Below are 15,506 nucleotides of genomic sequence, written 5' to 3' on the forward strand. Positions count from 1 at the left end.
CCATACACATTTTTCCTAATGCTATGGCAATTCACAATGGCACGCTTAATACTTTCCTGATTATATACCATTTTGTCATCTGGCTTTCCCAGCAGATTCCACAGAAGGCAGGAGGGCCTCCACTTTCAGCTCTACAGACTAACAGACTGACCATATTTACCTATCACCTCCCCCAATTCCTTCTTGTAACCACAGCAACACTCAAGCATGCCTGTGTGTGTCATAGCATATGAACTTTAAAATGATTGAATTCACACCAAAAACCCTTTGCAGTGGAGGTATCCATTCTTACAGTATCACCAAGCCAATTCTGGAAAAATGCTAGTGACAAACCAGCATGGATTTTTGTGGCAGCTCAGCAAATGCTGATATACAAGAAGCTGAATGTAACGACTTTCTGTTTATCCAGTAATACCAAACCACTACAGATTTCAAGCCTGCTATTATGACTGTTATATCAGCTAACTAATCCACAAACAAGCAGTACAAATGCACTGCTAACTCGCATTATATGGAAAATTTGTCCATTGTGAGTGACAGCAACACTGCTTAGATACTGCTTACAGGTAAAGTATCGCATGCAGCCACTGAAGTGCAGTAAGTGGTTGGCAAAGTACAGCTGCATATTGTATTTCCATTCTAATACTAGTAACAATCTCAGTCCTATTTATAGTGTGCTAAAACTGGTACAGTGCCAGATAAGGTTATTTAACCAAGTGCTGAAAAGTGCCGAATGTAAAATTGTAACAGTTAACTGTTTTGCTGTACTTTGTTGAAATGTACCAGCAGCCACACTGAATATGTTACAAAAGGGGTAGTAAAATCTTCACTCAGTTACAGCACATCTCAGGTTAAGTTGCCCTCCTAGACACTATGATCAAATGCAGTTTTATGGCCAAATGTTATTTGATGATTGTGACATTTGTGTAAATCAATCTGTCAGGTGTCTTATGCAGATTCTTTTATGAAACGTAGAGACAAAGGAGAGCAGGAAGACTGTTGCAAATACTCCATTCTCTTCCATGATATGGAAATATATGATTAACCTTTGCTTATCCTAAGGCAATTCTTCCAAATAGTTGCCTATATGCGTTGCTGATTCATGTTTTTAGAGTGACTATATGCTTTATCACATTACCTGTGGCGATTAATTTAAAAAAGGGAAAAGGCACAAACACTCACTCACTCTGCACTCCCTCTGTGTTCTCTTGCATCTTCGCATTTAATGAAAAATGCTGCATGTTGCAACAGTGTAAATGAAGCAAAAACATTATTGTGAGCTAAGGAGACAACACACCCTGCCAGTCCCCGCCGGCGCTTGCGGGGCACACTGCAAGGGCTAATTTTTGCCAACTTTCTGACCGCCTCTTCAGTATGTCAGGGATGCTTGCTGCCCGTTACCAACCTACACGTTCAGTCTTGCCGATAGATGCGCCCGCAGCCCCACCTTGCCTGAGCCACAAGGATTGGTCTGCACCTGCCTGATTGCATTCCAGCTGAAGCCAGTCTGGCTGCTTCCCTAGCACAGTCTAGAGGAGTGAGTCCTGGCTTGCAGGCAATAATTAAAGAGTTTATGCTACGTCAAGTCATGGTGGGCACCATAAAGGACAATATAACAGGATACTGTGGTAGAGATGCACAGGCAATGTCTAGACACCAAGTATTCATAAGTCTGGATCACCTGCTTTCTGTGCAGCAATGCCGGGCACATATGTCAATAGAGGAGACAGTGCGGAAAGCTGGGTAATGTGTTAGTAATATACCCACATATGCATATCATCCCCAGTTGCCAGAGATGTAGCCAAAAACATCATCTGTACTCAATTAGGTATCCCTTGTCTAATATTGCGTCATGGATCTGGGATGATGGAAATGTGATGTTTCATCAAAATTAAATACTCTCCCCCCCCCCCCCCCCCCCTTCAAACTGGGCTTGAATGCTGAAAGACACTGAAAGGTCGCAATCTTCATATTTTTCCTTAAGTCATTCTGGTTTTCCTCCCAAGAATATGTGTGTTAGGTTAACTGAGCCTTAACTCACTCTGTATGAGTGAGTGTGGGTGTGTGCATGATTATCTTCTGATCAGCTGGTTTTCTATGTAGGAGTTGTTCATGAGTTGTGCTCAAAGCTACAGGGGTAAGCTACCTCCCCACCACCCTAGAACTTACAAAGTGTGCATTGGTAGTGGATGGATGGATGGATGCATGCACAAACATGTTTTAAAATGTAACACTTCAGAACCTATGATGAGTAGTGTAATATGGTCAATATAGACTTGGAAATTGTTTCAGTGCATAATATTTTGTAATGGAAATTATGTACTACAACTACTTATCTGCAATGTTTTCAACTGTTCTATTCTTCTAATATTTTTGGAGTTAGGTGGTCTGCCTGTGTGTATATAATAATGCCACACAATCCGCCAACTCTCAAACAAATTCTTTTCTCTAATTCCATATTTTTACTTGCTTCATTTCACATAAAACCAAATATTATCATTCAAAATGTACCAATTTTCTGAGGTTTAGCTCATTCGGTGTTGGTAGGTACCTTTAGTTTATACAACCATTTAATAATCTGCCTGATTATGTTCTTCATTATACAGTTACTGGTTTAATTGCAAACTGTGTGTGTCAGGAGAAACCGCAGCTGAATTATTTTGTTCATGATTAATTTATTGGATTCATTGTTATGAAAATCCCTCTCGAAAAAGCAGATCACTTAAACTTGTTTTTTCCACTAGTATTTATTATTTTTCACTATTATTATTACTGTATTTTTTCCATGTCATATGAATTGGCTTGAGGTTTCAGCATCAAGACTGCTTTGTAAGAACTGTTCACCCAAGACACTCTGCTTACATAAAACCAAAGTAAAATCTGAGATCAAAATGTCTGACTGTGTGTCTGTGGTGTATGACAAATCCCTTGTTCTGATGCAAAACAAATTAAATATGTACAGGGACAACAGACAGTATTTGACCTGTAGCACACATCAGTGCTTTACCAACATAACATCAACATTTATTTTTGTAGCACATATTCATACACAGGATGTAGCTCAAAGTACTTTAAAAGATGTCAAAGAAACAGTTACAAGAAAAGAAAAAAGTTAAATTAGGAAAGAATAATAATGAATAAGTAAAAAATCCGTACAAGCTTATATAAGATACAATATATTTTTTACGTATTATATATCTATTTTTTTGTAATTCTCTAAAGATGAGTCCAATGATTAAGTCAGATGGCTGGGAGGACATGTAAAAAAAATCTCCAGGCAAGCTGGAGAAAAATAAACAAAACCTGCAGGAGTTCAGAGGCCAAAAGACTTCCCAGCCCTGACTAGGCATTCTACCGAACATGCTGTAAATGTTCTTAAGTCATTCATCATTGTTTCCAGGCTTTTTCCAAGAGGATTCAATGCGGTGGATCTCGGGGTTAGCTGGAGCACCCGTCTTCATTTGAGCATCACAACAGGTGGTGGTGGTGAAAAATGCCACTGCAGAGAAACCGGAAAAGAAGGCAGAGAAAAGTAGAGATTAGTAATGATTGCAAAACCCTGAAGAATATAATTCTATGCATGTATATTCTATTAAGAGTTCAATTTAAAATGTAGTTATGAAAAGACCATATTTAAATAATGGGTTTTTAGCCGTTTTGTAAAATATTCCACAGTGTTAGCCTGGCGAATTTCAGTTGGTAAAGTATTCCAGATTTTTGGTGCATAACAGCAAAAGGCCACCTCACCACTTCTTTTATGCTGAGCTCCTGGAATAATAAGCAGACCACTACTAGAAGATCTAAAGTTACTACTTGGAATGTAGGGAGGCAGATACTCCAAATAATGTTGCTCCTATGTATATTTTGAAGCGTTTTATATCATTAGTAGTATTTTAAAGTCATTTCTAAAGAACATAGGTGACCAATGTAACAAAGCTAAAATTGGTGAGATGTGTTCAGATTTTTTTTGTCTGGTTAAGATTCTGAACTAATTGTAACCAGTTGATGTAATTCTTAGGTAATTCTGTTAGGAGTCCATTATAAAAATCTAGATGACTTAAAACAAAATTGTGATTTAATTTCTCAGCATCTTGCAGTGGTATTAAAGGTCTAACTTCTGCAGTTTTCCTTAAGTGTCCTAACAATCTAGTTAATGTGTAATTTAAAGTTTAGGTCAAAGTCTATGATTACACCCAAATTCTATACCTCTTCTTAACTTGTACTGCCAACACATCAAGTGTATTTCTAATATCCTTATTATTTCCATTTTTACCGATTTGCTGTCTGTTTTTTTTTTCCTTATTTAGCTGGAGAAAGATACTACACATCCATTCAGAACACATAAATTGTGCAAAATTACTGTAGGTATATCTGTAAAACGTTTAATTGCTCTGAATATTGACTGACTGTCACGGAGTGTCATTCACATCTTATTTTTAAAGTCACTGTCTTTAACTGATATTACTCATGCAATGGTGTTCTAAAGACCTACCAAATAAATTCTTTAAACTTGAAAATTTTGCTATCTTTTATATACATTCCAGCAAAAAAAAACAAAAAAAACAAAAGAAACAACAATTGAGCAATTTTTAAACATTGAGTTTAATATCCATTGATGAAACAGTACACAGAACTCTGTAAAACTCACTGGTGTACAGAGCACTTTGTTATAGAATTTAACTGGAGACATATAAATACATATTCCACTTGTTCATTTTACCCTGAACAACTTACAAATAACTGGCTGTCCATAGTAAAGCTGTTCCTACTAGTATTCTGCACTAAAGTAACTCACTCATGACCACACAGTGAGTCAGTGGTGGAGACTGAACCAACAGCCTTGTACTTTACAATCTAGTCTCTTAGTGACCAGGGAAACGTACTGCTTGTTGACTCCATTTTGTATTTGTACAAAGGGGATGTGGCATTAGTTTTATTGAAGAAAAGGGCATAAATCACAGAAGTGTAAAATATTAACTTATTGTTGTTTTATTTATTTAGTGACTTTGCCATGTATATCAGTTAAGGTATAGGCAGTTTAAGATAGTTGCTTAATGACATCCAAATCAGTCAAAGTCAAAACTTGCTTCAGCACTTTAAGCAATATATTCAAAAAACCTTGAAGTGGCATGTTGTCTCGGTGCAATGATGATAATGTGTCAATGTGCTTCATCACCTGGCTCTCACAATTTTGCTGCTGCTGCCTTCTTGTCTTGTAGAGGTCTGACATGCGACCTTTGGCTCAGTTCTACTATGCTGATGAAGATGTGACACGGGTGACAGCAGAGTTAAATGGACTTGACCTCAGGAAGGACCTACAGAAATATCTTCTGTTGCTTCACCAGCTCAGGACACTACAGGTAAATCCAGCCCTGGTTCAAGGCTGTTCAAGCCAACAGTATATCCTACATTTTAATGATCTGTGGAAGTAGCAGTACTTGTAACAGTCTTGTCACCCCACCTCCTCTATGCAACTTTAAAATGAATAACATAAAACACAAAGTAAAGCATCCATACCTCATACTGCATAAAGTGTTTCACAAATAAATTTAATGGGCATTCCAGTGATAACTGCTGCTCTCTCACAGATTCAGCATTTTGGGTTTGGCTACCATGTTTGTAGCTATCCATGTGGAGTATGTATGTTGCTCACAGAGGTGCATGTTAGATTAACTGATGATTCTAAACTGGCCCTTTGTGTTTGTAAGTGGGCTGTACAATGGACTCTGGTCTGCAAATCAGTTAAGATTTTTTGAGAACATCCAGAAAAAGCATGGATAGCCAAAATATAACGAATACTTGTAATGGTCATGTTGATACACTGGTCTGTCTTTAAATTCAGATGTGTACTGTGCTATTTGGCAGCTCTTACCTTATTATATGTGCTGTGCTGTGAACATTCATCTTTTAATTTGGTGAAATATCAGCTAGGTGGTAGTACATAGAAATGATCAGATTGTTCAGCATGTATAAACTTTTAATAGACTGGTGATTCTAAAGTGTCCCTTGTGTGTGTGTGTGTGTGTGTGTGTGTGTGGCCTGTGGTGGGCTGGTGCCCTGCCCGGGGTTTGTTTCCTGCCTTACGCCCTGTGTTGGCTGGGATTGGCTCCAACAGACCCCCGTGACCCTGTAGTTAGGATATAACGGGTTGGATAATGGATGGATAGACTGGTAGTAGTCACTGTAGTTTTATACATATGACAATAAAAACGCTACAAATCTTTAAATATTTTCTGTGACTGGCATCAAAGTAGAAATTAAACTAAGGAAAAGAGAGTGGTGAACCCACCTTTTATATTACAGAAATTCTAACTGTGACAAGGGAAAGTTTGAAGAACACTAGCTTGCCGTTTTGGTCCTCCATGTATACAGTAAACAATGCTATGAGTTCTGCTTTGCTTGAAATAGTAGTGTTAATGTTTTCCAGTGTCTAACTAACATCCCTATCTCTAGTTTAAAAGATAGCATCTCTTAGTTCAGGGTAAGAAACCAACTGGACACATCAGAAATCGTACAAAGTTCCTTTGAAAATGATAGTGTTGGTGTGTGTGTGTTCTGGGAAGCACAAATGACACTTCAATCACTTAGCTGTACTAGTGCACTGTGGGTCACCTGTCAGTTTTCCAAGAGGATTATTAATGTGTACAACATGCCACAGGACATCACGTGGTAACAACCTTTTGTAATTCACAATAGGACCGCATGCTGCAAACTATTGAGGCAGTGATGGAAGAGTGCATTCCTAACCAGAGACAGAGCCGGGAGTACCAGATCAAATTCCCAGACGAGATCCTACATGAGAATCTTGGAGTTCAGCTGTGGTTTGCTGCTGAGGTAAGTATTGTTTTTAAAATTCTCCAGGCTATATTAACAGCTATTGAGGAAATCAACTGATAAGTATATGCCTGGGGCATACATTTCCTAGGACCCTGGTTTTTCCCTAGGTTTTTCTTTGACACTCTGATTCTCCTCCCACATCCCAAAGTCATGAATGCTTGGTTAATTGTCAGTTTGAAATTGGCCCCATGTCAGTGTGGGTGTGTATGCGAGTGGGTGTATCAGTGGACTGGTACTCTGTTCAGAGTTGTTCTCTTCCTTGAATCTAATGCTGCCAGAACGGGATCTGAACCCTAAGACCCTGAACTGGATTTAGCAGGGTGGTTAAGTAGTATGAATTGGTATGAATATGGAACTTTGACTGTGATGCATTGTTTCTGTTGCTCTTTTTCATTCATCCAACCAACTGTTCCTTAAGCATTACTGTGCCTTTGTGAAAGGATACCATAGGCCAGGGATACTTTTACTTATAGGGTTTCCGTTGGAGATACCCTCACGCCAATGTTCAAACATGTTTTGTTTAACATACCACCTTGTTATCTGGTGTGTGTTGTATTTTACTGCTTTCTTAACACCTTTAAATGATGTTTGCTTCTAAAGGTGTTATCTGTTCACTGTTATATAATAAATCAATAGCCTGTGTATATATGGCCCCTCTGAGCAGTCAGTTGGTCAGTTTGGCTTTAATGACATGATCCAAAAAGGAAGTGTGAGTTTGAGACACACAGACACAGAATAGTAAAGGTAAAGGAGGCAAACTGAGTGTTGCCTTCAAAGGCGGGAAGTTTAAAAATGGACAGAAGATGAACAAGGTGTCTCGAATTGACAGAGTCTGAGAAGCTGGCTTTACGGGAGTGCTTCTTGAGAGACGTTTAGACCACAAGGATACAGAGGAAAGGCACTGAAGGTAAAGGTAGGGCAAGACATATCAAATATTTTTAAACTATTATATTACCTGTCTTCAGTAGGTAATTTTGCTAGCATGAAATAAAGACTGAATGACTTACAGTGCCTTTCTGAACATGCACTACAAACCAGACTTCTGTATTGTACAATTATAAAGCCAAGCTTTCAAAGCTGCAGAACTGTAGTTGGCATCACTTGTTGAGTTTTACTTGTGCATTCAATATCACAAACAACTGAATAATATGTGAGACGTTAGCTCTCATGCCAATTCTTGGTAAAATCAGTCAGAAATTGTTTATTTTTATGTGTAACAGCATCACTAGAACTTAAACGAATTATTAAAATGTGAGATTAAAAATGCATTTACATGTGTGTCATAGCAGATGCAACCAGTACAGTACAAGTAAATCAACAGGATAGTTGAAACATGCATGCATACATACTTAGGGTGATGGTGGCATCTATATTAAGAGCAGTTATAGCAGTTTTAAGACCTGTTAGAAAACGGTATGAATTTCATAAAAAGGTTAAGGTAGATTGTTTTGTTATTATTCAGTAAGTGGTATTTGGTGATGTTGTGGGTAGAGAGAAAGTCAATACCAGAAGATTTCTTCCACCCTATGGGTTCAAAAAAACCTACAAAGGGTAGTAGTTGAGATGGAAATTCTGGAGATTCTGTTATTCTTGAGCTAATTAAGTACTTACCAAGACACGTACAGTCTTGTGAAAACAGGCATCCAATGCTTGTTGGTTTACATCTGGAGTAAAAAGAAATTCTAAGCGTTCATAATTGGAGCACAATCTTGAGCATAACTATCTTATGTGTGCAGTGGTTGAGAGCAGTCTAAGTGGCAAGATACTATAGGTGCAAAGCAAGGCACTGTACTTACCATATTTGCCTCCAGATGTTTTAACATTTAAACCGTTATCTCAATTTACAGAATATACAGTGATATTTTCACTTTTCTGTCTTATGATTTATCTTTTGAATACCCCTTCTTTGATAGTGTCTTTCTGCTGGTTCCTTCCTGGAAGTTCGAGAGGCAGAGGGACTTCTATTACGCCCTCTGGCAGAAGACCTGCTTCGCTCACTGGAGGTGGTGAGGCTGCTGCTGAGGGAACAAAGTTTGGGTGACTTTCGAAGTTACTCGGCCCATGTGCAAGAGGCCCTGCTCCAATATGACCATTCCTACTGCCAGTTTGAACTCAGGTATGGCCTTTAGTGTTGTCAGCATTTAGCAGTGAAAAACAATTTAAAGCTGTGCTGGCTATGTAGTGTGTCGGTAGAAATGTTTTAGTTGTGCTCTTTATGAAGAAGAATGTACTAATTTTCTTTAGATTTTTAACTATTTTAAACTATGCTTTCAAAGACTATTAAAAATGTAAACAATATGCATTTAAGACACATGTTTATAAATTTAGATATATGTTCATACAGTATATTCTACTGTTCACTGGCAGGGAATCCATTTTAAAGATCTTTGTGCCTTTGCCTCAGAGCTAGATTTCATTTTCCCAGGCTAGCATTCTTTCTCTGCATGAGACTACTCCCACCGTCCAGGCACAGTTTCTCTAACTGGGTGGTACATCAGACATCTCACCCTCATTGGGATGAGTGGCTTTTGGAAATGGATGGAAAGATTCTTGCACAAGGTATTTTAATTTGTTACTAAATTACTTGATGAGCTAGGGGAGTCTCAGCCCCCCATATAAGGAAAGGGCTTCTCTGAAAGGATTACTTGTAAAATTTTGATGTAATCCCTTTATCACTTAAAAGATTAGTTTTCAATTGCTTAATTAATTACAATGGTGGTTAAAAATAAATAGGTTAACTACTTTTTCACAATTTTTCATTTTGGTCACTGTTTTCATTACGCTGAGATTGCATTAACCATCAAACCCAATGTAGCACTGGCCCTGTTACAAACTGGAATTCACTTTTCTAGATTTTATGTGAAAAGCACACAAACATGCAAATAGTCTTAGTCAAGTGTTTGTGATCTACATAGAGTGCAAAGTCACTCCTGAACATTCATTACTGTTTCTTTGTCTTTCAAACAATGAAAATGCCAAAAATAAAACACAGAGCCTTGCTTACTAAGGTTGGTTTTGTTAAACAGCCTGACCTGAATATTTAGGTTGACACCTTTAATGTGACACCAACAAATGCACCTGAAATATATTCATTAAAGTGAACACACAAATACGTTTATTTTTGTTTTTCAAAAACCCAAGTATTTATTTCCTGTATTCTTTTGTGGACATTTTATGTATTTGTGCCATGCAGTGTTGGGAAAAATCTTCAGTATAGAATATGTATATTTCTGATATTTGACCTGCAAGGTGTCGCATGCTGTGCTGTCATCATGAATAGGGTAAGAGTGATTTGCTGCTACTAGTTTACCAAAAACCTCATTATAGATAAGATACATTTAGCCAGGTATGAACATGAAAAGGAGGAACTGTTTTGATGGAATGTTTGTTCTGCATTCCATGACTAATTGGCACCAAGCCTAGGGTTGGTTTCTGCCTTACATTCAGTGTTGCCAAATAGGTTTTGACCCTATGACTTAGAGTTAGCCTAATTTGGTTTAGAAATTGGTTGGATATGAGAATGTGTGATATTTCATCTAAATTTCTCCCACATTAAGTTGAACCAGACAATTTATGTGCATACCAAAGCAGTTATACTACTTATACTGTAATGTTTCTCACACTCCTGTTTTGCATTTTAGCTAAGCCAGCTCTGGCTTTTTTCCAGGGCTAGATACTCTTACTTCATTCTGAAAACCCAGATTCTTTGCACACTTCCTGGAAAGGACAATATTTTAATAACCTGCCCTGCCTTTTTGTGTTCTTTTCCCTTTTCCAGATATATTTCCACTGTGATTCCAGTAAAGTCAGCCGAAGAATTGCAACAGCAGCAGGAGATTGTAGTGCTTTTTTGTGAGACTGTTAGCAGGTAAGAGCGAAGTAATGGACCTTAGCAGAACTTAGCAGCTTTTCATCTACTGTTCCTCATGTTTTTGACACCTAACATAACTGTATCAGCTGGACATGCACTCTTTCAGTGTTCTCTTTGGACTTAATATTACTTTTTACCTGAAAACAGATTTATATAATTGGGCAGTTGAGCAGAACAGGTGTCTTGTGTATCCATTGTATGATACCCATAAATGCATTTTGGCACACATTCTCATGTCGGCTCTGGCAAGCTTTATAAAGCACTGTGCGCTTCTTTACATATGCCAAATATTTGCAACATTTTCTATTTTCACACATGAAAATGTGAGGCACTAAATCGAAAAATGGGACTGAACGGAGTATTTTTGTTAAACTTCCTTCTAGATTCATGCTCTTTCTGTTTTTTGCTTTACCTTTTCCATTTGCCTTCCTTGCCGATTCCTGAACACACTCCACTGCATTGTTTAATTCATCTTGCTCTGTAATTTTGTGACTTGATTTGGAAATGAAACTTATCAAAAATGTACAACTTAGAATGACAATTCCTTTCTGTCTACCTGCCTCATGGAGTTATCTGTGGTTTCTTGGGTAGCACTTGGAGTTCATACTGATCTTATCCACTGCCTTAGTGACATCTGGACCCGCTCGGCCTCATAGGTTCGTAATACCTTTCAGTGACCTGGGCAGAGCTGGTTCTTGCAGCACAGAAAATGTTTCTTGAACTAGGGACTTTTTAGAAACCCAGGACCTTTTTGTAGCATTTCCACTGCAGGAATTCAAACTATTTGTATTTCCTGGTAGGTAGTTCCTGGTGTGTGTGTGTGTGTGTGTGTGTGTGTATATATAATATATATAATATATATATAATGTGTGTTGAAATAGTTTACTGTCAAATAATGCAAAGAGTACGCGACACGTGTTTCACCCTAATTCTGGGCTCATCAGGCGTACACACTCTACTGCACTCCCTCTCGGGAATCGAACCTCGGACATCAGTGCTAGAGGTGAAGCCCCTAACGTTGCGCCACGGCGTGTGGTTCATTTATGTGACAGCATGTAGATCGGGGTAATTACATTCACGGCATTCGTAGTCTGAATCACAATCTGATTGTATGGGTGGTTACCTACCAGGTAACGCTTGTGGTTGGTCAGCAAGTCGGCTAACATCCGCCACGATGCCCTCAGTTGTGAGAAGCAGATCATATATATATATATATATATATATATATATATATATATATATATATATATATATATATATATATATATATATATATATATATATATATATATATATATATACACGTATGTATATGTGTGTGTGTGTGTATACACATATATAAATGTATATATATATATGTGTATAGAACATACAGCCAAAGTCATTAACAACTATCTTCAGCGTAAAGAAGAACAAGAAGTCCTGGAAGTGATGGTATGGCCCCCACAGAGCCCTGATCTCAACATCATTGAGTGTGTCTGGGATTACATGAAGAGACGAATGAAGATTAGATGAAGAGTTTGAAAAAAATAGACAAAAAAAAAGTTGGTTGGTACTGGTTCATAAAACATTTTACTAAGTTTACTAGGAAAGAAAAATCTACAGATGTACACATTTCTAATGCAACTACAATTAATGCTTCAAGTATGTTGTCAATTAATTAAAGAAACATTATCCATTTAAAAAGCAGAATTGGATTAAATGACACCTGCAGCCACAGGGTTGACTGCCCTTAGCATTGTGCAGGTCCTTGAGAATTATACTGATATGCTTACTAATTGCACAAACATGTGAAAGAAGTTGTATACAAATTAAAGAATGCTTGTATTTTTTCTTTTTTTTTTTTGGCCACTCACCTCTTTCTTTTTGTGTCCACAGAGCACTGACGTTGGGTTACCTCTCACAGGACCTGATTGATGGCTATGAGCCGCTCCTGATGTTTACGATCCCCAGACTCGCCATTATTTGGTAAGATTAGAGGGACAATGGTGGGGATTCTGGGTTTTAGGCCCATATGAATTTCAGTCTTTGATTGCTAAAAAGTTTAGTGGAGAAAGCTAGGTTTCATACATAAGCAAACATATCACACATCTAATAAAAAACAGAGTGCACCCTGATACCATTTTTATCATTTGATATAGTTGTCTTTCACCTCTGTGATCCTGCAGTAAAAAACAAATTCAGGAAATTAATTGGTCATCCAAATCATCATAATAGATTAAATATACTTCTTTTAAGTTCATTTAAAAAAAAAAAGAACTTTTAATTACAAAGCAAGTGCTTTCTCTATTTGAAGATCATGTGGCACTCTTTTAGTAGCAATCATTTAAAATACACTTCCTGTAAGGGTTGGTCAGTGTCGCATATTGACTGAGAGGAATTTTTGTTTCAGTCTTCCATACAACAAAGTAATATTAATATTTGTGGGCTTGCTTGTATACAAAGCTCCTTTTAGGTACCATCATGGAATCACTATGAGACTTGATGTCTAGACTTTGATGTGGCCTATTCCAAAGTCCCAAATTTCTTCTTCTTCTTTTTTTTTTCTTTTAAAGCCATTCTATCATAGGTCTGCCTTTGTTCTATTGTATGGGCAGTGTGCTGTCCAGCTTTGTGTTACAATTTTCCTCTAGAATTCTCTGATTTAGCATGCAGTGACAACAAAATATTAAAACAGGCCCAATATATCTCCCTCTCACCACCTTCTTTAATGGCTGATATGAAGTTGTTTTGGCAAAAGTAGTGCTTATTTATTTATTTTTTTACCAAGCCTGATGTTCTGTATTTTGGCCAAAAAACATGACCTTTTAATTCATCTCCTCAGAATTGTATTGTTAAATAAGTGGCTCATTTCATTCATGTGTTGCTTTGCAAACTTAAGCCTTCCAACCTTTGGACATCAAGGGTTTTCTTCTGACTTTCCTTCTACTATATATTTATAAGTCTTTATCCAAGTGTGTTCCTGTGCTATACTTGACTGATCCTTTCTCGATTCTGGAATGATAATTTTTGCCATTCACCATAATGGGAGAGTCATGTAATCACCAACTATACCCTGCAGTTTCATTCTGGCTTCAAGAATTATCAAGTGGTTACCTAATCAAGAGAACCAGGACATGCTATCACGTGTAGATTGCTAATCATCTTAAATTATGTTCATTGATAAACTTTGCAAAGTCATTTTTCAATATTGTATTGCTTCCAAGACTCATAAGCAGCAACATACATTTTTTAAAATATATTATAGTGATCCCCTGCCTATCGCTGAAGTTACGTTCCAGACCCATCAGCGATAGGTGAAAATCCACGACATAGAAAGACCATATAAATATTTTTTTATAGTTTAAGCCTTAAAATACCCCTCCCACACGCTTTACACATGTAAACTTATTAAAACACACTTTGTAAACACATATGATATGTGGATGGCGGGCTAAGGATATGAGTAACATAATAATATATTAATAATAATGTACCGTACCGTCGATTCATTCAAACCATAATGGCGAGTGACGTCCGCATAACACTTTCCTTCCCTTTTTAGAAGATGTAGGACGCTTTGGAGCCATCGTAGGGCTTAAAACAAAACGTTCACAAAAAGTTTGCTCACAATAATCTGACCACAAGCAAGGTATGTGATATGCAGAGAACTGAGATGTGTCGGGACCCACGCTCGCTGTTCTTGCGAGATCACACCACATTAGCAGCTGCTAATCAGAGCCCAAGAGAATGAAACTCCCGGTCCAATTGGTTGAGTCTCCTCTTTCAGCCAATAACGGGCCTTGTAAGAAATCATCAGGGTACTGTAACGCAAAACTTTTTGTCTCCAGTAGTGACTGCTGAAAACTGTATGTGATTTATACATACATGTTGTTATACAGTGGTATATGATATGAATTACCAGCATGTTTAATATATAATTTATTTATGTGAATAATGTATAAATTACTTGATTGTATATTTGTGATTCATTCAAATGGTACCCCAACCAGAAAGTTTTTTTTTTTTTTGTTTGTTTTTTTATATAAAACTACTGGTAGTCCTGGAGGCTATTGATGGATCAAACCAATCAAATGAATTGATTTACTTAAATGATTAAATCAGTAAAGTGGAAGGAAATGCCCATCACAAGTCTGCGTATTTACTACCAACCTCTAATTATACTTACTGTGGTATATCTGGCAGGGGGTGATTGCTCATTTTAGAGAGTCATCAAGAAGGTTGCACATGGCAACTTGATACACATTTTCCCCCTTGATTAAGAGAAAATAAAGCTAACCAAAGAACTACATTTAGTTTGTTTTTCCCTTTAATGCTCATCACTTGCAATCTCCAGCAAGAACAGCTAAAAACTGCCCATTGGAAAGAAGATGCCAACAGCAAAGGCTTCATGTCTCTCTCTTCTTCAGTTGATTTTATTGAGGAAACAGTTGTGAGCCCAGATCTGAGGAGTGTACTCCAAGCAAGGACAAGTTCATTTGTTGATTTTTATCAATGCTGTAAGCAGGCAGTTAGATATTTATGTAAATATGTTGTTTCTTGGAAAACATGAAAATCAGGATATAATCCCCCCCCCACCCCTTTTTTTTTTTTTTTATTTTTTTTTTTTTTAAAGCGTTTTTTTGTCTCTGAATCAGTGCATCAGATAAGTGCTTGCATTCAGAAAACCCATATTAACTTTGAGTAAAAATACTTATTATTGCTACTTATAAAAGTGTTTGGTTTCATTTTCCATATGATTTACAACCCCTCTGCCTGTAGTTTCACTTTACATTTTATGCCTGAAGCCTCATTTTAT

At 37.3% G+C, this 15,506-nt stretch overlaps 1 protein-coding gene across 4 annotated transcripts in view; it reads left to right on the forward strand.

Annotated features, from left to right (window-relative positions):
* The window catches only part of LOC114660819 (lateral signaling target protein 2 homolog), a 51,025-nt gene that overhangs the window by 13,738 nt on the left and 21,781 nt on the right, over positions 1 to 15,506 (forward strand). For all 4 annotated transcript variants that reach the window (XM_051934147.1, XM_028813737.2, XM_028813736.2 and 1 more), the window contains exons 3-7: positions 5,220 to 5,360; positions 6,697 to 6,834; positions 8,751 to 8,953; positions 10,616 to 10,705; positions 12,587 to 12,676. In XM_051934147.1, the coding sequence (XP_051790107.1) occupies positions 5,220 to 5,360; positions 6,697 to 6,834; positions 8,751 to 8,953; positions 10,616 to 10,705; positions 12,587 to 12,676 (662 nt within the window). The remainder of the gene's footprint in view (positions 1 to 5,219; positions 5,361 to 6,696; positions 6,835 to 8,750; positions 8,954 to 10,615; positions 10,706 to 12,586; positions 12,677 to 15,506) is intronic.

Source organism: Erpetoichthys calabaricus, chromosome 11 (genome assembly GCF_900747795.2).
Source record: "Erpetoichthys calabaricus chromosome 11, fErpCal1.3, whole genome shotgun sequence".
Classification (NCBI taxonomy): Eukaryota; Metazoa; Chordata; class Cladistia; order Polypteriformes; family Polypteridae; genus Erpetoichthys; species Erpetoichthys calabaricus.